Source organism: Carassius auratus, chromosome 32 (assembly GCF_003368295.1).
Source record: "Carassius auratus strain Wakin chromosome 32, ASM336829v1, whole genome shotgun sequence".
Lineage (NCBI taxonomy): Eukaryota > Metazoa > Chordata > Actinopteri > Cypriniformes > Cyprinidae > Carassius > Carassius auratus.
In genome coordinates this window covers 13,668,804-13,691,453 of record NC_039274.1, presented here as the reverse complement: position 1 = coordinate 13,691,453, position 22,650 = coordinate 13,668,804, and the positions used below count along the sequence as shown (strand labels likewise).

Here is a 22,650-nt window from a genome sequence, read left to right as displayed (position 1 = left end):
AACAGCTCTCGCCGTGTGACACAATATCTTTTTCAGCTTTGCTGAGCATCTTGCTGAGCATCCTTCTTTCCATCTGGCCACGCCTGGGATAAGACTGCTCCTATTCCATCCCCACTTGCATCTGTGTCCATCATGAAGGGCAGTTTGGGGTCAGGAGGTGCCAGGATGGGTGCATGCACCAGGGCTTGTTTCAGAGTACTGAAAGCATTTTGGCAGCTCTCCGTCCAGACAAAGTACTGATCATTCTTTGAAAGCTTATATAAAGGATGAGCGATACAGGAAAAACCCCATAGACATTTCCTCTCTTGCAGAACTCCCATCGTTTCACCGTCTCTCCCAGAAGCAGACCCAGGCCATGTGTGTAGTAACAGGGGCTCATGCAGGGACGCACTGGGTGGCACTGTGCAGCACGAGTCATCCTTGTCATCTAGGTGACATGCCCAAAACCCAACAGCAAGTCCATCAGTGTGACAAGCTCCTGGTGGCCTCATTTTTACCATGTGACCATTGCCAAAACTCAACGTGGCCTTGGAGAGGTCTAACTGACAGCCATGATCCCTCAAAAAGAACCAATCCCAGGATACAACTGTCCTGCACATTAGCCACCCACACTGGATGCTGCATGTTCATGCCCCTCCACAGTCAGTGTTAACAGCCCCTTACCTTTCATTGGTGCCAGCTCAGCGGTTACTGTGCAGAGCTGAACTGCTGTGTCTTCCAGCTACGTTCTATTTTGCACCACATCAGGATGAAACACAGTCACTGCAGACCCTGTGTCAACTAGGGGGGTGCATTTAATGCCATCAATGCAAATGGGGATATGGCAAAAATCTGATATGGCTGTTCTGCCCACCACAACCACCCCATGTTCTTTATTCATTGTGGGGCAGTCTGTCTGTTCTGATGATGAGCGGGACAAGGGCCTGGGGGTCTTCAGTGTGCTGCCTACTACGTCCCCTTCTTGTTTCCAGAATTCTTAGTCAACGTAGGGCATTCCTTAACCAGATGTCCCGGCTGACCACACACCCAGCAAAGACGGGCCTGTGTCTGCCTCCTGGGTGGAGCAAACGCCTCTGATGGTTGGGGAGGGGCCAATTGCATTGCTGCTTCTTGCATTGCTGCTTCTACTACCATTTCTCTCTCCAGTGCCAACTCCAAGGCCTCAACCAAATCACGTGGGCTTGCTAACTGGATATGTATGCACAGCTCTGCTGAGAAAGAGCTTTAATGAACTGATTGCAGGCCAGCTCGCTCTGCACTGATGGTGGAATATGTGCATAAGCCCGCCTTGCTAGGGATTCAGTATCATTGGCCAGAACCTGTAATGGTTCTCCTGGAATAATCTGATGGCTGTGTAACTCAGACCGGAGAAGTTCAGATCGGAAACATTGTCCAAAGTGGCATTTCAATGCACCAACCAAAACACTATAATCAGCCTTCTCACTAGTGTAAAGCAGCAACAAACATGAAAAGGCATAATTTTTCAGACAAAGAGCAAGCTAAAGGGCTTTCTGTTCCTCTGACCAAGCAAATTCATTAGCTAATAACTCAAATTGGGCATGAAAAGCCTCCCAGTCCAATCTGCCAGAGTATGTTGGTGTTTTTATTCCAACCTGCTGATTCAGTTCACGGGCGCCGCCATTATTGTTTACCTTTAGTCCTGTCTCTTCTCACGAGATCGACGCACCGGCGCCACCAGCAGCTGACGTCATAGAGTGCTACAGTGGTGGTTAATGGCCAGGGAGGCAGGGTTTCATATTTTTTTTTGAAACACCACTGGGTGCCGCCATTGGCTAGCGGACCCCCACCTGCTGTTAGCATTCCATTGACTCCCATTCATTTTGGCGTCACTTTGACAGCAAATAACTTTACACCTGAGGTGTTTAAATACTCCAATTATCCCCTAGAAGCAGTTTTTGTAAAAAATAGGCTAGCGATTGCGTCATAACCAGCGACTCTCTGTCGCACAGTAGCAAATTGGAGAGGAGAAGAAGCCCGCAGACAATCTTTTACTGTCTATGAGGCTATCGGGGGGACTTGGAAGCATAAAGTCAAGGGAGATAATTAATTCATAATACATACCAAAATTTGCTCCTGTTCACGCTCACCTTCTCTGGAAGATTCAGTGGGTGATTCACATTTCTCTTGGCACAGCGTTTAGAAGACTTACAGGTTGCTCACGTGACATCTACGTCATCAAGCTCAGTTTGAGTCTGCACAGTATGCCCGACCCCAGGAAGTGCGTGCTTCTAATTGACTTCACTTGTCTTCGTTGAACCCAATTGGGTCGCTGTGTCCATTTTTTTACCGTCTTTTTCACTGAATTTGCCATGTACTGATTGGAAATCACCTCGGTGCATGGACCAAACATATGCACTGCCCCAGGCTCCAGCATAACCGTCATCTTCCTCCATCTTAATACGAAATGTATTATCCATTCTCACCAGCGGCTGATAGAACTACTCGGCTAATGCATGCTCAGTCAGGACTCAATCAGCAACAGCCCTTCCTGCTGTCTTCAATTCTTTTACTTCTAACAGCAGTTGTAGCATTCACAGTCAAGGACGAGGCATTTTATTGAACAAGGGGTGTTTATTTGGGCTGTTGTCAGCCACAAACCATTCCGTACACACCCCGACTTCCAAGAGAACTGCACTTGAACCAGCAAGGCACTCTTCTCCCCCTCCTTTCTTTCCATTTCCCCTTACACACGGGGCGAAGCCTCTTTTTAGATCCAACTTGAACATCCAATAACAGTTTGCAACACAAAAATGAATAAAGTGCAACATTAACATTAAGCACATTGTTATCTACAAAACAACAACATTTTGAACATGCTACAATACTTACGTATTTGTGGTTAAAAGTTTAAGACTATGATTATTTATAACACACAATGAACACCATATTAAATCTACTTCATTTACAGTCTAATGGACTGTAAAATATCTTGACATTGTTTATTTAAGATCTGCACAGTTTCTTACTTCAGCTTGTGACTGGTTAGATGTTGAGTGTTATTCGAGTGTTTCTGTGAGGCTAATGCTAATTTATTGATTTGAGCTTAATACTCCAACTGAAACAAATGCAATGTTTTATATGGTTAAATTTTTTTGATGGTCCCCTTAATCAGTCGACTATAAGCAACTTTGCAACTACATGCCAACTAACTCTCATTAAAGTATTAGTATGCTCAAGAATGGTAGAATCTAGTATGGTAGAATAAGCTAAAGTTTAGTCAGTTTATCTGTTGGTTGACCATCAAAATAAAGTGTTAGCATACATTTACAGTAGCAGACTCTAATGACCGCTAGTCGACATGTAGTTGCTGAGTTACTTTTCAACAGCTGTCTAAAGGGTACCATCAAAATAATCAAACTAAGTTTACAATAAAAATAGTTTAAAGCAAGTGTGTCATATTACACACTCATCTTATCTGATATCTGATCTTATGGCTGTTTGAGAGGTTTTTTTTTTTTACATTTTATTATTTTTTATTACTACTTATAAGTGGTATTTGACTGCTTTAAGTAAAGTAGACATCAGAAAAATGGGAAGATATGAGACTTTATAATACATTATAACTATGAGAAATATAATCCATTGTAAAAGTGGATGCCACGTTTTCATTATCAGCTATAGCTATATCAGCTATAACCACAAGTAAGTAAATATTATAATTTATTAAAACTGTTCTTATGAATATTCATGAGATACATTTACATTTAATCATTTAGCAGATGCTTTTATCCAAAGCGACAAATGAGAACAATAGAAGCAGTCAGATCAACAAGAGAACAACAGTATACAAGTGCCATGACAAATCTCAGTCTAGTATAGAACGTATAGCCAGTTTTTTTTTTATTTTATTTTTTATAATAAATGAAAAGACAAGAAAAGGAAAAGTGCTAGTGTTAGTTGGTTAAGTGCAGGCGAAAAAGATGAGTCTTTAGATGTTTCTTGAAAATGAATAAAGACTCAGCTGTACGAATTGAGATTGGGAGGTCATTCCACCAGCTGGGCACAGTCCAGGAAAAGGTCTGTGAAAGTGATTTTGAACTTCTTTGGGATGGCACCACAAGGCGTTGTTTCATTTGCGCAAACTTCTGGAGGGCAAATAAGATTTAACCAGTGAGTTTAGGTAAGTTGGTGCCGTGCCAGTGGTTGTCTTGTAGGCAAGCATCAGTACCTTGAATTTGATGCGAGCGGCTATTGGTAGCCAGTGTAACCTGATGAGGAGAGGAGTAACGTGAGCTTTTTTGGCTCATTGAAGACAACCCTCGCTGCTGCATTCTGGATCAATTGCAGAGACTTGACAGTACATGCAGGAAGGCCCGCCAGGAGAGCATTACAATAGTCCAGTCTGGAGACAACAAGAGCTTGGACAAGAAGTTGGGTTGCTTGCTCTGACAGGAAGGGTCTAATCTCTCTAATGTTGTATAAGGCAAACCTGCAGGACCGGGTCGTTGTGGCAATGTGGTCTGTGAAGCTTAACTGATGATCCATCACAACTCCTAGGTTTCTGGCTGTCCTCGAAGGAGTAATGGTTGATGAGCCCAGCTGTATAGAGAAGTTGTGATGAAGATTAACAGGGTCAAAAGCAGCAGACAGGTCCAATAAGATGAGTACCGAGGATTTTGAAGCTGCTCTTGCTAGTCGCAGGGCTTCAGTAACCGAGAGCAGAGCAGTCTCAGTTGAGTGGCCACTTTTGAGGCCAGATTGGTTGCTGTCCAGGAGGTTGTTCTGTACAAGGAACATAGAAAGCTGGTTGAACAGAGTCGATGGAGAAGGTGGTGGCGGCGGATTAAGAAGAGAAGAGAAAGTCTTGAAGAGTGTCCGAGCATCACAACAGCTGTTAATTTTGTTGTGGTAGTAGGATGTTTTAACCATGAAGACATTTGCAGAGAAGGAAGAGAGGAGAGACTGATACACACTGAGGTCGGTAGAGTTTCTTGATTTCTGCCATTTCCTCTCTGCAGCCCTTAGTTTAGAGCAATGTTCACGGAGAACCTCGGACAGCCAGGGGGCAGATGGGGTGGTGCGTGCTGGTCTAGACAACAGTGGGCAAAAGTTGTCCAAGCAAGATGTTAAAGTGGAGCAAAGAGTGTCCGTAGCGCTGTTCGTGTCCAGAGCAGAAAACTGAGAGAGTGCAGGAAGTGAGGATGAAACCACAGAAGATAGGCGAGATGGAGAGAGTGAGCGTAGGTAGGTTCCGTCGAAAGGTGACCTGCATTGGAGTGTGAGGCACTTCAGGAGTAAGTGCTAGGTTAGCAGTAATGAGGAAGTGGTCTGAGGTGTGCAGTGGAGCAACTGAAGAGTGGTCCACAGAGCAACAGCACGTGTAGATGAGGTCCAGTTGGTTGCCTGATTTGTGAGTCGCTGTAGTAGATACTAGCTTGAGATCAAATGAGGTGAGCAGAGTTTTGAAGTCAGCATCCTGGGGTTTATCTAGGTCAGTGGTTCCCAACCTTTTTCAACTCGCGGCCCACACAACCAAACACATATGTTTGCGCGGCCCACTTCAAAAAAATTAACTGACCCCGCTATTGTTGGGTTAATAACTTAGTACTCAGAAGCTAGATTTTAAACTGTATTTATTGAATAAACTAGGGCTGTGCGATATGGACCAAAAAAAAAAACTATTGCGATTTTTTTTTATCAATTTTGCAATTGTGACACACATCGATATGCTTTTACAGTCATAAATGCATTCAGGATTAATTTGAAACATATTTCCAAAAGAAAACCAATCAGAGCTTTATCAAAAAGTCATCTCTAGAACAGACATAAGTCAAAATTATCACTATAGTGAAGATGTAAAAAAATTTTTGTGGCAAAAAAAAAAAAAAAAATCCTGTATACAGGGACTTTTTTTTCCTTTTTGCCATGCATTGTTCATAGAGCTCATTAATTGTAGCGGTGCCTCAGGTGTTTGCAGTGTATGCGGTCAGCAGTGAGAGCGCATAAATATAACGCGAAAGCACATTAAAATAATGCACGAGTGCGAATCTATCTGTTCGCAGCAGATTTCCTTTGCTCTGTCACAAAACCAGTACTGCTTGCTCAGATACACACTGCTTTGCGAGGAGAGAGTGTGCACACTTAAAACGTGTCTCCTCTCACTTAAACTGCATCCTGTTCACTAACAAATTCACTCTATGCTCATGTGTTAGACATTAATTATCGCACGTTTTTATTTCTAGCCTTTTACCGCAGTGAGAACGCTCTGATCCGTCAACATTGGCTCAGAAAAAAGGCGCATCACAGACAGTGTGAACCTGGAGTTAGGCATATGCCCAGTCTCTGTTCTCGCGCTAGGCGCAATGCATTCTGATGGGATCGGATGGGAGGTCAGGGCCGCGGAAAATTGTGGTATAAAGCGATTTAGAAATCACGCACGCTCAAATCGTGATTTTAGGACGTTTTCTTTTAATCGCACAGCCCTAGAATGGACTGGAAATGAACAGAAAATAATTGGCGGCCCACCTGCAATACCTAGTGGGCCGCGGACCACAGGTTGAAAACCACTGATCTAGGTGGATGTTGAAGTCACCAAGCAGTACCAGAGGAGTACCATCTTCAGGAAAGTTTGATGATACAACATATTATACATTTTTTTTGTAATGCATTATGCATTCATTATAATGTCTTAAGAATACCCTTATAATGTATTATAAATACAGGCTTCATTGAAAGTGTTACCAAATCATACATTATGATATCTTTGTGTGATAAATCAACCAAACTTTAGAAATGTTGACATTTTCCCCTCTGTTGAAACTGTCACATATCACTTGTGCATCTTGCATGTGACACAACTGACTGCTACAAACATATTGGAAGATATGCACGTACAAATTCAATTTGAAAACATTTCCTTTTTTAGCTTGACAGTTTTTGGTAGCTATCCACTTTTTTGTATGGCAAAATGCAGCATAAATGTTATGTTAAACATCTCGGTATTATCACGGAAGTAAATAATGGAGCAAATGGGTGTCCATGTCCACTTTCTCACACTCACACATATCCATATCCTTTCTCTTTCGCTGACAGGCCCTGAGCCTGTTAGTAACCTGTCTGTGCACTCCATCACTGTGAGCTCAGTGAACCTAAGCTGGATACTTCCAAATGGCATCAGCCTCTATTATAGAGTAGCTTGGGGGTGTAGACCTGCTTCTCACAACTAACCAAACCTCCATACAAATCTCACAACTTGCACCAGGCTTTAAATACACCTTCAGAGTCACCTCAGTGGCCTCTGATAACCTCACTGAAGGGCGTGCTGATGAAATATCCCAAAACACAAGTACTGTAGGCAGAAGAGAATAGGGAGGTTTAAGGTGTCTTTATTGTATTGTGGAGTTTACATTACTTTTGCATTACTGTTCAAAAGTTTGGGGTCATTAAGACTTTTTAAATGTAAGATTCTCTAATGTTCACCCAAGGCTGCATTTATTTAATCACAAAAAACAATAAAACTGTAATATTTTCAATTTTATTAACATTTAAAATATTTTTTAAATGTATTTATTTCTGTGATGCAAAGCTGGATTTTCAGCAGCCATTACTCCAGTCTTCAGTGTCAGATGATAGTTCAGAAATCATTTTAATATGCTGATTTGCAGCTAAAAAACATTTCTTATTATCAGTGTTGAAAATATGTGTGCTGCTTTTTTTTGTGAATCCGTGATGCAGAAGAGGAAGTCTTTGAAATAAAAAAATATATATTTTGTAACAATATAAATGTCTTTACTGTTGATCAGTTCATGCAAACGTTCTTTAAACACATTTTGAACAGTCGTGTATGTATATTAATGAAGGTCTGATTACCTGTGTGTAGGTCCAGCACAAGTAGAGAATATCACTCTGCTGAATTCCAGTAACAGTAGTTTGACTGTGGGTTGGCCAGTCCCTCTTGGTCATGTGGACTCATATATTGTGAACGTGTCTGGTGCCGAGCTGAACACAACCCTCAACTTTACCACCTTCACCAACACTTCAGTCATCAGTAACCTCATGGCAGGCCGTGTTTATAACCTCACTGTGACCACCATCAGTGGAGTCCTGAAGAACACCTCTAACATAGTGCTGGTTGCCACTAGTAAGTCAGATGTCACACTTTCCATCTTGTCACCATAACATCAAACACGACCTCAATCCATTTATTACATCTGCATCTGTGATATTTCCCCTTAGGGCCTAACCCACCTGAAGCGGTCCGAGTGAGTGGTCAGACAAATGTATCTATTTCTTTGCTGTGGTTGAAACCCTTATCAATGGATGCAGTGTGCTATGAAGTGTCATATAGATCTAACCAGTCAGGAGTCAACCTAACTTTGAATCATACCAATTCTTTAAACGCAACGCTTACAAATTTATTACCCGGCAGTCAGTACGACATCACTGTGGTCAGCATTGGAGTAAAAGAACTCAGGAGCTCCTCTGTGAATCTCACTGCATATACAGGTACTGTAAAGCACACAGCACAGCATGCATTTAACCTAAGCTGTTGATGGTATAAACTGCAAATTAAGTCTACAGTTGTTGTTTTTACAGGGTGTATGGTTGCATAAGCATGTTTGTGTTTCCACAGCTCCTAATGCAGTGCAAAATCTGTCGGTTTCGGCTGTCGGCACCAATTCAGTCAATCTGAACTGGCTACCCCCTATAGGGACCCTCAGCCTGTTCTCCTACACTATCAACATCTCTCCACCTGATCAGACTCTCAATACCACATCCAATAATTATCAGATTACTCAGTTGCAGCCTGGGACTCAGTATAATTGCAGCGTCAGAGCACTCATAATAACTGCCTACATATTTGGACCCTCACAGCTCACACAGTGTAATACCAGTGAGTCTAAATCTCTCTAAACTGTAGATGTACTGTCATACAGTAAATAGTTTTAATACTATTTTTTTAAGTTTTGTGTAAATAATTGGGCACATTCATTTATGTTTTAATGTTACTCTGCTGTGATACCTCTGTATGTGTGCAAGTGTTGTATAAGCTAAACAAATTTGAATATAGGCTATACAATAAATGGTACTGTAAATTCTTTATAAGTTATGCCTAATGCTACGTATGTACAATATATTGGTACACCATTGGTTATTTGTTGATATTAGAGATTTGTACTGTATCCCATTTTTTTTTTAATTAAATTTAAATAGGCCACTGCCTTGACTAAGGTCTTTAGTCTTTGCTTGCTCTAATACACACACATTAATATGTCAATGCAGAATATAATTGTGTGCATTCTCTTTCAGAGCCACTGCCAGTGACTAATTTAACAGCCTCTCCTGTTGGCACCACTCAGATGAGCCTTGCCTGGTCTCGTCAGAGTGACTACAAATCTTCATATCAGTATAATGTGAGTGTAAATGGAGAACAATTGATACCGAGCATCAATGAAACCACAAATGTTATTAATCTGATCCCTGGGAACAACTACACCTTTACTGTGCAAACTGTAGCAAATGGCATGAGCTCTGAATCTGTAGCCATCTCTGCATTTACAGGTATTACAATTCTCATATTACTCAAACACTTTTTCATTTTATACTGTACCCCAATGGCTTTGTATCATAACCTTTTGTCTGTGTTGCTTACAGTTTTGTCTGTCGGTCTGTGATGTTTAATAGTATCCCTCTTTTTCTTTCTTCTTATTTGGTGTTATCAGGGCTTGGTAAAGCATCCAATATTTCTGCAGTTAGCACTACTCAGAGTATGAGAGTGGAGTGGAGACCGCCTGATGGCATTGTGAGTCTCTACAACGTCAAAATCCTGTTGAACGGAACGGTTTTAAAAATGGAAAACCGAACGAATGAGACAACCGTTGTGTTCTCAGACCTGCTACCTGGAACTCAGTACAATGTCATTGTGACAAGTATCAGTGGACCAATGAAGCAGGACAGCGATAGTGTATCCAATGCCACCTGTAAGACCCCTCACAAACCCTAAAACAAACACACACTTGAATTATTTGTGTATGAGAACTAGACAGAAATAACCCCCCATCTGCACAGTTCTATCACCACACACAGAATTTATTTGCATGGACTGTTAAGAGTGAGAAAAGGAAGTAAGACATTCTCTTTCAGAAACAAAGAGCTGACTAATCTGTTCTAAACAAGCATATTACACTAAAAGTGTGTCTTTTTAAAGAAAGGGCTTTACAGTTGGTGCAGTTTTCAGAAATTGTGTAAGTTTCCTAATTCCTTTGCACAATATCTGTTAGTAATGGCTTTTTGGAGTTTTGGGTATTAGGAAGTCAACATTAGCTGTTTGTGTTACAGCTGCAAATGTTTATAAGGCGTTTATAACGTTTATGAAAATAGATTTCAGAATTTTATAACATAAGAGTGTATGAGAATGTCACATGATGGTCTGTAGGTGATGCTCCATGCCTTTGTGTGTCACAGCTTTGATTTATATTGTTGTCATTCCAGTGCCTACTCCTCCTGGAGAGTTTGTGACCATGCAAAGCACAAATTCACTGAACATCAGCTGGGCTCGACCACTTAACATGAGCTCCATATCACACTATTTCCAGTTGTCATACAGCAACAGCACGCTGAACTGCAGTCAGAACTACAGCTCTCTGACGGGGCTCGATGCAGGTGTCCAGTACAACATCACTGTGAGGACTGTAGGTGCAATGGGATATTTCAGCTCTCCTCAGTATCTCACTGCATATACAAGTAAGCAATGCACATTTGTAGTTTTTTTTCTTTCCAAGTGGCTTGCTGTAGACAGGTATCTGATTTCATATGGTGGTTGCAAATCCAAATGTTTGTAATGTTGCATTGTTGAAATAGAAAGTTATGTCTGTTTGCAGATGAATATGGATTTTTGTTATTGAATTAAAATCAATAGTTCTTTATAAAAGACGATAGTTCACCCAAAAATTATAATTCAGACATTTTTTACTCACCTGCCATTCCAAAGATCTTTGTTCATCTTTGAAACTCAAATAAAGCTATTTTGAATATTCTCTCATTATGTCCGGATATATATTATGAACAGATTTAACTTAGGGTTGTGCTTGCTTCATGCAGGCAATGAGGTTTTCACACGACAAGCAAATATGGTTGAGATTCCATTTACCAAATTTGATGCACTCTATGTATGTATTGATCAAAGTTTATATGTGAAGAAAAGCTTAAATTAAATCTGTTAAATCAATCATTCCCTTTCAGAAGACTTGGATTACACCGCTTGATTCATATGGATTACTTTTATGATGGTTTTTATTAACTTTTTGAAGCTTGACAACTTTTATAGCACAGGACAAAAATTACCGTATATGAAGCTAATTTAAATCTGTTTTTATTTTTTTATTTTTTGAGTTCCAAAGAAGAATAAAAGTCTTGAGGGGTAAATAAATGATAACATAATTTTCATTTTTGGGTGAACTGTATCTTTAAGGAACTTGTATGTTGGAACTTAATAATGTATGCTGCATTGGCAGTCTATGCAGTTATTTAGAGAAATTTTGTGATTGGTTTTCAGATCCTACTGCCGTAACTGATGTGAGATTGAATGAATATACTGAGACCAGTATATCTTTGAGCTGGCGGCAGCTTGATGTTCAGCAATCTGGTTACTCCTACCTGCTCTCCTTCACACACCCTAATGGCACAGCTGACCAGAAGACTGTAAATAACACCAGAGCACAGCTACTGTCACTGCAGTCGGCTAGTCAATACAATATCAGCATTATCACACAGACAGCTGGCGGCACCAAGTCTTATCTCCAGTTCATAACTGCCCGCACTAGTTAGTAACCACACTGCATATGACAACACAGTACTTTATATATTTGCTACATGAATCATGCTATCACATCTGCTCTACAGTCACTTGTATTTTTGTTTCACAGAGCCGTTTCCAGTTTCCTCTGTAACATACAATGTTGTGAATGTTTCTGCTGTGAAGTTAAGCTGGTCCCGTCCTCAGGAGTATCCCAATGGCTTTTCCTACCAAGTATTAGTGTCCAACTGCACAGAAAATAGTAGGAACTTGTCGACCTTCTCTGAAAACATCATAGTGTCAGACTTGCTGCCTGGCACTCTGTGTCAGTTCAGTCTATATAGTTTGGCCTACGGCATTCTGGGAGAACCAGTGAACATCTCTGTCTTCACAAGTATGTACTCCGACACATGCCCACCCCTTTCTAATATACTGTTCGCTCCACTGACTTTGGGAAGACAATACTGGAGTATTATGAATGTGTCTGAGTATTTCTAATGTGTCTTACAATATGTGACTTGAATATTGTGTTTATTGTTCTCTTGTCTAATTTGGTGGAATTATTGTAATTGTACTAAATATAAAGTAACCAAAAATGTACCTGTTAATATATATATTTTTATCCTGCTCTTTATGCCTTTATATAAATTATTGCCAAGACCTGTAAGAGAAACGTAGTTTGAACTTGAACACTCAACAAGGAAATGCAAACACAAATCCCCTTTTTGATCCAAACTAACTATTGCTCTTTAAAGGACACTGCTTTTCTCTCTCTCTGTCTCTCTTTTCTCCAAAGAGCCCTCTACAGTGGTTCCTCAACTAGATAATCAAGGCTCTAACCAATCACTCTTGGTGACGTGGGATCATCCTGTTGGTGGACTAGACAGGTACATTCTGAACATCAGCAGTGAAGAAGGATGGAGCAGCTCTAAAGTTCTCAATAGCACTGAACGCAATTACACCTTCAGTCAACTAAAAGCAGCAACTATCTTCACAGTCACACTCACGACTGTCAAAGCAGCCTTCTGGGAAACATCTCATTCAGTAAACATGGCAACTTGTGAGTACTCAACTCTAAATCATAGTTAGAAAATCATGTGGCAGACTTAGTAAGCATACATACATAATGTTTCTAGATTCTAATTGTCTGTGTTGCAGATCCAAACAGACCGGGAAAGATTACGATTTTGTTGACGAGCAACCATTCAGTGTGGTTTCGGTGGGATGAAGCTGAGAACATGTCAGATGGCAGCTTCAACTACACCCTGACCTGTTGGTTGAGCTTTAAAACCAGTCAATATCTGACTGCTAATAACACTTTCCTTTTGGACGGCTTGCAACCTGGAACATCCTATAATGTTTCTGTGGCTACTGTAGGCCCGATGGGTTTCCAGAGTGAATCTATCAGAGTTCAAGTAACCACCAGTAAGTTCAACACTTCAGGGGAATGGAAAATTATAAAACTGATAAGTTACATTGAAATGATATTCCAAGAAATACACATTAAGATTTTTTTATTCAACAATGTTGAGCAAGGGCACATTAAAAAGTGAGATTAAAGATGTTTATAATGTCTTTTGAACTTTTTATCCATCAAAGAATTTAGAAAAATAAAATGTCACAGTTTTCACAAAAATATTAAATTTTCATATAATGCAATTTCAAGTTTTTCTTTCTCTTTGGAGTGTTACAAGCTCTTGGTGCATAAAGAAGATCTATAACGTTGCAAAGACAAAAGTCTTAAACCCAAAGAGATATTTTTTATAAAAGTTGATGAGTCAGTCAACCATGCCCTCCAAAAACACCTGTTTAAACACGCCCCCACACCTCTACATCACGATGTGGGCATGTTTGCATAACACCACCCAAATGTTCACACAAAGAAAGAAGGCAGAACTTTTATTCTCTCTGTTGCCGCTGCCGCCTTGTTGTAGAGATGCTGTGTGTTTCATTTTGAAAGTGAAACTACTTTGTTTGGTCTTCCAAAAGAGGAAACAACTACAAATCAGTGGATAAGTTGTATTTACAACACTTGTTCCAGAACAGTTCAACCCAAATATGTGTGCAACACATTTTAAAAAGGATGACAGAGAATGACAGTTTCCTGTGAGAATAGCCTACAACGTGATGTTTTATTAACAAATTTCGGGAGGAGTATGCGTAGATAATCAATGCGGCCATTTCACCATCAGTAATCACATCATCTATCCAACCACCACGAGAGAGAACCACTATAAATAATCAAAGCAGCCTTACCTTCATTCTCTCTAGTCTTTCAGCATCCCTCCACCACCCAGAGGGCATAAAGAAGAAACAATAATGTACAGTATGTGGAAAATAATGTTTTTTTTTTTTTTTTTTTTTACCTTAAACCAAATAAACACATTTTATTACTCCAAATACACAAAATAATATTATTTTTAACAACATCATATAACCCCTTTAAATAGTACAGCAACTGTTTTCAACAGTTAAATAATGATAAGAAATGTTTCTCTTTATATAAATTATTGCCAAGACCTGTAAGAGAAACGTAGTTTGAACTTGAACACTCAACAAGGAAACGCAAACAAAAATCCCCTTTTTTTTTCAAACGAATTATTGCTCTTTAAAGGACACTGCTTTTCTCTCTCTCTGTCTCTCTTTTCTCCAAAGAGCCCTCTACAGTGGTTCCTCAACTAGATAATCAAGGCTCTAACCAATCACTCTTGGTGACGTGGGATCATCCTGTTGGTGGACTAGACAGGTACATTCTGAACATCAGCAGTGAAGAAGGATGGAGCAACTCTAAAGTTCTCAATAGCACTGAACGCAATTACACCTTCAGTCAACTAAAAGCAGCAACTATCTTCACAGTCACACTCACGACTGTCAAAGCAGCCTTCTGGGAAACATCTCATTCAGTAAACATGGCAACTTGTGAGTACTCAACTCTAAATCATAGTTAGAAAATCATGTGGCAGACTTAGTAAGAATACATACATAGTGTTTCTAGATTCTAATTGTCTGTGTTGCAGATCCAAACAGACCGGGAAAGATTACGATTTTGTTGACGAGCAACCATTCAGTGTGGTTTCAGTGGGATGAAGCTGAGAACATGTCAGATGGCAGCTTCAACTACACCCTGACCTGTTGGTTGAGCTTTAAAACCAGTCAATATCTGACTGCTAATAACACTTTCCTTTTGGACGGCTTGCAACCTGGAACATCCTATAATGTTTCTGTGGCTACTGTAGGCCCGATGGGTTTCCAGAGTGAATCTATCAGAGTTCAAGTAACCACCAGTAAGTTCAACACTTCAGGGGAATGGAAAATTATAAAACTGATAAGTTACTTTGAAATGATTTTCTAAGATATACACATTAAGATTTTTTATAGATATTAATTAATTCAACAATATTGAGCAACGGCACATTAAAAAGATTTTTTAAAAGATTAAAGATGTTTATAACTATATGTTTATAACCTTTTATTCATCAAAGAATTCGGAAAAATAAAATGTTACAGTTTCCACAAAAATATCAAGTACAGAGCAACTGTTTTCAACGATTAATGATAAAAAAATCTTTCTTTGCTGAAATTAATGGCTGCTGAAATCTGTCATTAGGCGAATAAATTACATTTGAAAATATATTTATTTATTTAAATTAATTTTAGAAATACACATATTAAACTAATATCTCACAACATTATTGTTGTGACTCATAGGCGGACCGTGTGTAAGGCATCCCCTGGCCATGGGGACTTGGGGCAAAATTATACTTAAATTTGATAAAAATGCCCCTGCACAAACAAATATAATCTATTACTTCTGTTGCTAATAAAGTGAAAATGAACAGACAATATTGATTGCAGCAATAAATTAAGATCTGCTTATGTTGCACCTATTTCATTTTAGGCATTTTTACAGGGTTGTGCATTTTAACCAATCACACACAACTCTGTTGAACTTAGGAATGCAATGGCCAATCAAAAGGATTCAGATGAGTCCTCACTGAAACTCATCAGTTTTGAGGGCACACATTCGCTGAATGAATTCCAAAATTCCAGAATAAAGATTTTTCTAGTCAACTCGTTGCACATTATATTACATTGATTAATATAATAACATATTAACCATCCTTTAATATATGCCTATGGATGTGTATTTTAGGCTATGGCCTACTCCGTGCTATGGCTCACACATAAACAGGGGCTTGTCTACGTGATGCCTAAAAAGATGGGTTTATGATGTTTAATACATTTGGCTGCCTGTACGCTGGTGTTGGTTCACCCTCCGCCTATGTTGTGACTTGTATTTTTGATCAAATAAATGCAGCTTTGGTAATCATAAGTGATTTTTTTTTTCAAAAACAGAACAAAATTTTAACCACCCTAAACTTTTGAATAGTAGTGTAGGTCTATGTTATATTTTATTTACACATTGGATTAGATTTGAATAAATTTTGCAAGTACATTGATCCTCAAAGGGCAAATAAAAAGGAATGTTTCAGTCACAGATTAAAAAGTAACAGTTATCATTTACTTTGACACGTTTTTTTTCTCTTCAGTGGAACACTAGATGAATAATAAAAAATAGTCATCCTTTCTTCTATATAATGAGTGAATGAGGACTCGAAGTGTCAAGCTCCAAAATGTGCTCAAAAAGAAGTTCATACCACTTGCATGTCAGTAAATAATGACTTTATGATTACAATGATTATTGTAATTTTATAGATTTGAGGTTCCATAGTCCCTAGTCACTTTAATTATTATTAAGAAGGAGCCTTGATATTCTTTCAAACTTAATCTCCTGTGTTTCACGAGGAGCAAGCTTGAAACAACACGAGGATGAATAAATAATGGCACAATAAAAAATTTTGGACTGAGTTGCCATTTTCATGAACATACAATAAATATGAGCCCTCCTCTAAAGTCCTCATCCTTCTCCCTCCGCATCTTTTTTCAGAGCCTGATCCTGTCCAAAACCTACAACTTGGTTCCACATCAACAAAAAACATCTTTGTTATTTGGGCAAAAGTGGAAGGGGTCCCGAAATATGTAATTAGAGTGTACAGTGAGAAGGTAGAGAACAATTTAACCAGTACAAATAACAGCATGACCATATACAATCTGATGCCTTCAACACCCTATAACATCAGTGTGCAGAGTAGCACTTCTGACAACACAGAAGGAGAAGCCGTGTGGCTGCAAGCATGCACAGGTTAGTACAAACTATACATACTGTTATATATTATTTTACAGTAGAACTGTAAGTATGAAAAAAGCCATTTGCAGCATTCAGTGCCGAGTTGTTATTTCTTGTGCTGATTGTGTAGTTTTCCAGCTCACACAGACATGTCCACTTTAAAAATACTGACACAATAATCAAGAAACACATTGTTTAAAATGTGTTAATTATTTTATTTTTTTAAGTAATAATGTATTGGTGTGTTTTAATGTGCAGATGCAGCTCCAGTGAAGAATGTGACCTGTACAGGTCCCAATTTAACCTTACCAATGCTAACCCTTTCATGGAGCCCTCCTCTTGGTGGAAACCTGGGCTTTGAAGTTAAGCTGAACTCCAACTCAGAAAAAACCTTCAGTCTAAACCACACCTTCACTGGACTCAAGTTTAACACTCTGTACAATGTCATGCTCTGGACACTTGGTTGTGGGAAGAAAAGCGAGATGGAATCAATCGCCTGTATGACTGGAATCACAAGTAAGGAGCGTTTCTTCTGTTTTGTATTTTGTGTTTGAATGTGGGTGCATTTCACATTGCCTGTTTCTGTGTGTGTGTTTGTAGGGCCAGTTGTTCCTCAAATAACATCAGTGATTGTATCTGAGCTACAGTACAACAAGTTTACCTTGATTCTTCAGTCGGATGTTTTCAATGACTCAAACGGTCCTGTGCTGTATTATGGTGTGCTTGTCTACTCCGGCACTATTGGTATGTCAAATAAACTCTAAATTCATCCATTTGCATTTGTAAAAGTTTACTCCTCAAAATGCCTCGTCATTAGTCTTTTTAATAATTGGGTAGTTTTCAATATCATTTAAGTGTTTGGGGTTGGTAGGATTTTTTCAAATGAATGCTCACCAAAGCTACATTTACTTGGTCAAAAATACAGTAAAACATTAATATTGTGAAATATGATTACTATTTTAAAAAGACAATTTCTATTTGAATGTATTTTAAAATTTAATTTATTCCTGTGATAGCAAAGGTAATTTTTTAGTGGCCATCATTTTTTAGTATCACGTGATCCTTTAGAAATCATTCTGATATGCTAATTCGGTGCTCAAGAAACATTTATATATATTGGATTGGATTTCATTGGATTATAATGAAATTTTGGTTTTGTTTCATGCAGATTGCTCAGAGAATAGTAAAAAGTTCGATCGATGCCTGTTGAACACCTACAGTGCCTGGAAATTAAATCTGTGCAGCACATTCCTGGCTGTTGTCAAAAAAGCAGGGTCTACAAGTGTACAGATTGGAGATGGAACTGAATGGAATGGTTACAAAAATGGAGAACTAAATGCCAAAGCCAGTTACAAGTAAGTGAATATACTTCCCATACTTTGTTTTAACTTCAGCTTAGCATATATTAAAACCTTTTATAACAGCGTCACGTTTTTTTAGACTGAACTACTGCTCTGTTACTAATGGTGTGCCTTGCACAACTCCATCGTTTGTGTTGGTTGTTATGTCTTCTGCATTATGCCTTTATGTGTTTGCCTTTCTTTTGCAGTTTTGCTGTCATTGCTTTCACTCGTCTGGAGATAAACAACAGTTTAGTGGATGTGTCTAATTCATACTACTCCATATCTGAGGTTTACCAAAGTCCCATCACACTGCCTGAGAACCCAGGTAAAGACTGGGACACTTTCTCTCAATATTTAAAGCTCTTAAATGCACCAGCATTTTTAAAGTAAAGTTTTATTGATGTGTGATTAAAATACCTTAAATACTTCAGAAGCATTTACATCAAATGTAAAGCCTACTGATTTACAAGCACATTTTCATCCAGAGCAAACATTTAGATGAGAATATAGTTGGGGTTCTCAGAATTTTTGGTCTTCTGGCTATTCTTAGCTTTAAAGGGGTGGTTGACTGGGTTATTTTTTAGGCTTGATTGTGTTTAATGGGGTGCAGTCTAACATGAGCTCATGCTCCGTTTAAAAAAAACATAATTTACCTTTATTCCACACCGATCTGTCCCTTCTCTCACAGGCACCTCAATTATTTCCTGTTTTTATGAAGCCCCTCCCTCAGAAATACGCGATGGGCTGAGATTGGTCAGCTGGCTCAGTGTGTAGTGATTCGCTAAACCGCCTCTAGAGCGTGTCTGAACATCCCGCCCCTCAAGCTCAGAATGTGCTTCGGCTGTAATGTAAACAGTGACGTCCTCTATATTGCTTATCAGTTTGAGCCCGATTGAGATGCAGAGAATATTAATGAAGAAGATCGCACAGAATCTGTCAAAACATTGCTCTTAATGGCATGTTCGTTTTTTGTTGTCTCATACTTTTAGACACGCTGTTTTTTGCAAATGCTACTGCTTCTGTTAGCTTTTTATATACATTTTTACTCTGATTAAAGCTTTAATACAGCACAGCAACCGTACGCATGTCCATTTATAACGCTTCTCATTGCTTTGTGAAAATAAATGGATCGGTTTGTTGGAGCTAATCTAATGATCTGAATGAGAGAGAGAGAGAGAGAGAGAGAGAGAGAGAGAGAGAGAGAGAGAGACAGAGAGAGCAGGGTGACGTGAGGAACAGGATTGAGAACCGCTGCTTAAGAACATTGCTTTTGAAACTTGTGAATCCGTTAGTCATTAGAAGACAGAATTGCGATTCATATATGCACAGATTTTTACATGCACCCCTAGTTTTCGCTTCCTCTTCTCTAAAGCAGCACAACATGGCCTCGACCCCTTTGTTGCATGTTCCCGGGAGAGGTTTTATCTGGTTTTGTGACGTAATGGACCTAGGAAGAAGCTCATTGTAGTCCCTTATCAGACGTTTTTGTAGGCAATAAACAGCCAGATTTTAAGACATCTCCGTTTGCATTGAACTTTCAGTGCAGCAACTTTGAACTTTATTGTTCAAACAGCAAAATTACACACTAACTAACATTAACATTAAAAAGTTAAATCACAATCAACCACCCCTTTTAAAAATTTAGTTTAGTTTTTATTGACTTGTATCAAGATCTGAAATCATTTGGATGCCATTACTTACCCTAGATTCACTTCTAATGAGTGGACTTGACTTATGACAAGCACCACCAGTGATTTCTAGAGTGCATGCATAAATCTTATAAATAATTTCTGAGCTCACTTTATTCTTTCTCCATCTTTCAGTGGTAATTGGAGGAGCAGCTGCGGGAGTCAGTGTTGCTGCTCTTGTTGTAATCATCATTGGGGTTGTGGTTTGTAGACAGTAAGACATCACAATCTTATTAATCTGGATAAACTTTGGTGTGTATAGATATGTAATTCTACATTACAGAATGTTCCTCTCTTCTGATTGAAGCATTAATAGACAGTGGCAAATAGGTAATTACATTTATGCTATCAATTTCCCAGGAAGCAAAGTAAAGACGAGTCTACTAGTGTTCCTATCCACTCTATAAGGCAAGTACACTGGTCTTTTCTTAAAAAAGCATAATACACATTGGAAACTTGATAGAAAAAAAATATTGAGCCATAAAAAGTAACCTTTAATATTTGTTGTTTTGTTTTCTTACAGAAACAAAGTGTAAGTAACCATACATGTTTATCCACACTCATTTTCATGCATATTTATGATTTGACTGACTTATGACTCCTGTACATAACTTCTCATTTTTAAATTTAACATTTCTTATTTTCATATTAGTCCACAGTGCATTAACTCATGTTAACAGATTCAACTTTTGATTAGTAAATGCTTAGATTAACTTTTAACTTATTAAATGCTTTAAAAGTATTGTGAACTAGTGTAGTTAACATTAAAAAAGAAACTAAAACTATTGTAAAATGTTTACCCCTTTTCTGTAAAGTATGTTTCTATATTATTGTATTTGAATTATGCTAAATACTGTATTAAAAACAATGTTCTGTGGTGTATTGTATAGTTTTTAATTGTGTGTTATTTTAAAGGAGTGCTCCAATAAAGGTGGAGGATTATGAGGCTTACTATAAGAAGCAAAGAGCTGATTCCTTCTGTGGATTTGCTGAAGAATTTGAGGTGATTATATCTTTGGCTTTTTTGTAGATTTCCAGCTGTTAAACTCTAAATAAAAAATTGGTATTGCATTGCAAATAAATTCCATACTACTAATATGCCACCATTATCTTTGGTCCAAAACGGTAGTAGAGGTGTCTAATTTGTTTGCTTTGTTCCTCTTCCTTCATAAACATGTGACATACACTTGCATCCCTCCTTGAGTTATTAACAGAGAAACAGATTTTTGATATAAATGTACTAAAATCAATAGACAAAACAAAAGAGAGACTCTTTACATAAATGTATGTGTGTGTTTGTAGGATCTAAGGCCAGTTGGGATAAATCAGCCGAAGACTGTTGCTCAGGCACCTGAAAACAAAGCCAAGAATCGTTACAACAATGTGCTGCCATGTAAGAACCACAGGATTCACAAGTGTTTCCTTTCATGAAGTTACACAACACTGAGTTTCCTCCACTCTGATCTAGACACATAGCCCATATTCACAATGGTTCATGTCTTCTCGACAGATGATTCATCTCGTGTCAAACTCTCTGTGCTCGGCAGCCCATTTGATGACTACATAAATGCCAACTACATGCCGGTAGGAAGGGGAAAAAAATATGACATTTGGCACTTTACATAATTGTCACACTAATTGTGTGATATTTCTAGGGTTATACTTCAAAGAAGGAGTTTATCGCAGCCCAAGGGCCACTGCCCTGCACTGTCGATGACTTCTGGAGACTGATCTGGGAGAAAAACGTCCACACTATTGTCATGCTCACTAAATGCAATGAGCAAGGACGGGTACAGTATACATTCATGCTTCACTTTCTGTTTGATCTCACCTGTTAAAGCCTCCATTCCTCATGTTTTAGTAAGGTTTATTGTTAGATTACTTTAATTATCAGTACCAGCATCAGGCTATAAATCACTTGACCACAACATATTCAATGTTCATATCCTCATTCAGCATTTTGTGATCATTTGTAATACCTCATCTCAAGTATTGAACTATTAATGAGCTGATATGAATGCTGCTGCAATGTTTTGTCCCTCTCAGGTGAAATGTGAGGAATACTGGCCAGCAGAGACGAAACATTTTAGCAATCTGACAGTGATGAATACTTCTGAGATCACATTGGAAGACTGGACTTTACGTGACTTTGAAGTGAAAAATGTAAGTCTATATTAATATTACAGATAGACCCAGGTGCTATTTATACCATATGTTACACAAAAACATGAACATACTGTAACTGTTTTAACTGCACCACATTTTTCTCCAGTGTTTTCTTTTTCTACTGCATTGGTGCGCCTACTATTTGTATTTATGCATTTTATTTATACACACATCATTTAGGATGGGAAAATCTCATACATAAAAATACATTAATATATCAAACAGTTTATAAAAGTATAACTAATTTTATAAAGTCATAATTATCTTCTTGTCAATATGTTTGCAATATGACTCAATTCTGACATTATGGGCTCTATCATACACCCCCCACAATGCGGCTCAAGGCATAGCTCAAGTGTTTTTGCTAGTTTCAGCCCAACGCAGCTCTCATTTTCAAAACAATGTGCCACATAGTTTAGACAGCAAATGCATTTGTGCCCATATGTGCGCTCATAGGCCTGCTGGTTTAAAAAAGAGGTGTGTTCAGGCACATTGTTTGCACATTGCTAT

At 38.6% G+C, this 22,650-nt stretch overlaps 1 protein-coding gene across 2 annotated transcripts in view; it reads left to right on the top strand.

Annotated features, from left to right (window-relative positions):
* ptprja (protein tyrosine phosphatase receptor type Ja) overlaps positions 1 to 22,650 on the top strand; it is a 31,787-nt gene that overhangs the window by 6,829 nt on the left and 2,308 nt on the right. The window contains exons 4-28 of one of the 2 annotated variants that reach the window (XM_026215521.1): positions 7,841 to 8,101; positions 8,197 to 8,466; positions 8,594 to 8,854; positions 9,271 to 9,522; positions 9,684 to 9,941; positions 10,453 to 10,704; positions 11,516 to 11,782; positions 11,886 to 12,149; positions 12,552 to 12,815; positions 12,914 to 13,180; positions 14,411 to 14,674; positions 14,773 to 15,039; positions 16,704 to 16,958; positions 17,202 to 17,459; positions 17,544 to 17,687; positions 18,112 to 18,298; positions 18,493 to 18,611; positions 20,110 to 20,188; positions 20,335 to 20,382; positions 20,498 to 20,506; positions 20,890 to 20,977; positions 21,277 to 21,367; positions 21,485 to 21,558; positions 21,630 to 21,764; positions 22,021 to 22,137. In XM_026215521.1, coding sequence (XP_026071306.1) covers positions 7,841 to 8,101; positions 8,197 to 8,466; positions 8,594 to 8,854; positions 9,271 to 9,522; positions 9,684 to 9,941; positions 10,453 to 10,704; positions 11,516 to 11,782; positions 11,886 to 12,149; positions 12,552 to 12,815; positions 12,914 to 13,180; positions 14,411 to 14,674; positions 14,773 to 15,039; positions 16,704 to 16,958; positions 17,202 to 17,459; positions 17,544 to 17,687; positions 18,112 to 18,298; positions 18,493 to 18,611; positions 20,110 to 20,188; positions 20,335 to 20,382; positions 20,498 to 20,506; positions 20,890 to 20,977; positions 21,277 to 21,367; positions 21,485 to 21,558; positions 21,630 to 21,764; positions 22,021 to 22,137 — 4,751 coding nt within the window. The remainder of the gene's footprint in view (positions 1 to 7,840; positions 8,102 to 8,196; positions 8,467 to 8,593; positions 8,855 to 9,270; positions 9,523 to 9,683; positions 9,942 to 10,452; positions 10,705 to 11,515; positions 11,783 to 11,885; positions 12,150 to 12,551; positions 12,816 to 12,913; positions 13,181 to 14,410; positions 14,675 to 14,772; positions 15,040 to 16,703; positions 16,959 to 17,201; positions 17,460 to 17,543; positions 17,688 to 18,111; positions 18,299 to 18,492; positions 18,612 to 20,109; positions 20,189 to 20,334; positions 20,383 to 20,497; positions 20,507 to 20,889; positions 20,978 to 21,276; positions 21,368 to 21,484; positions 21,559 to 21,629; positions 21,765 to 22,020; positions 22,138 to 22,650) is intronic. The other variant, XM_026215522.1, reaches the window with a different exon arrangement.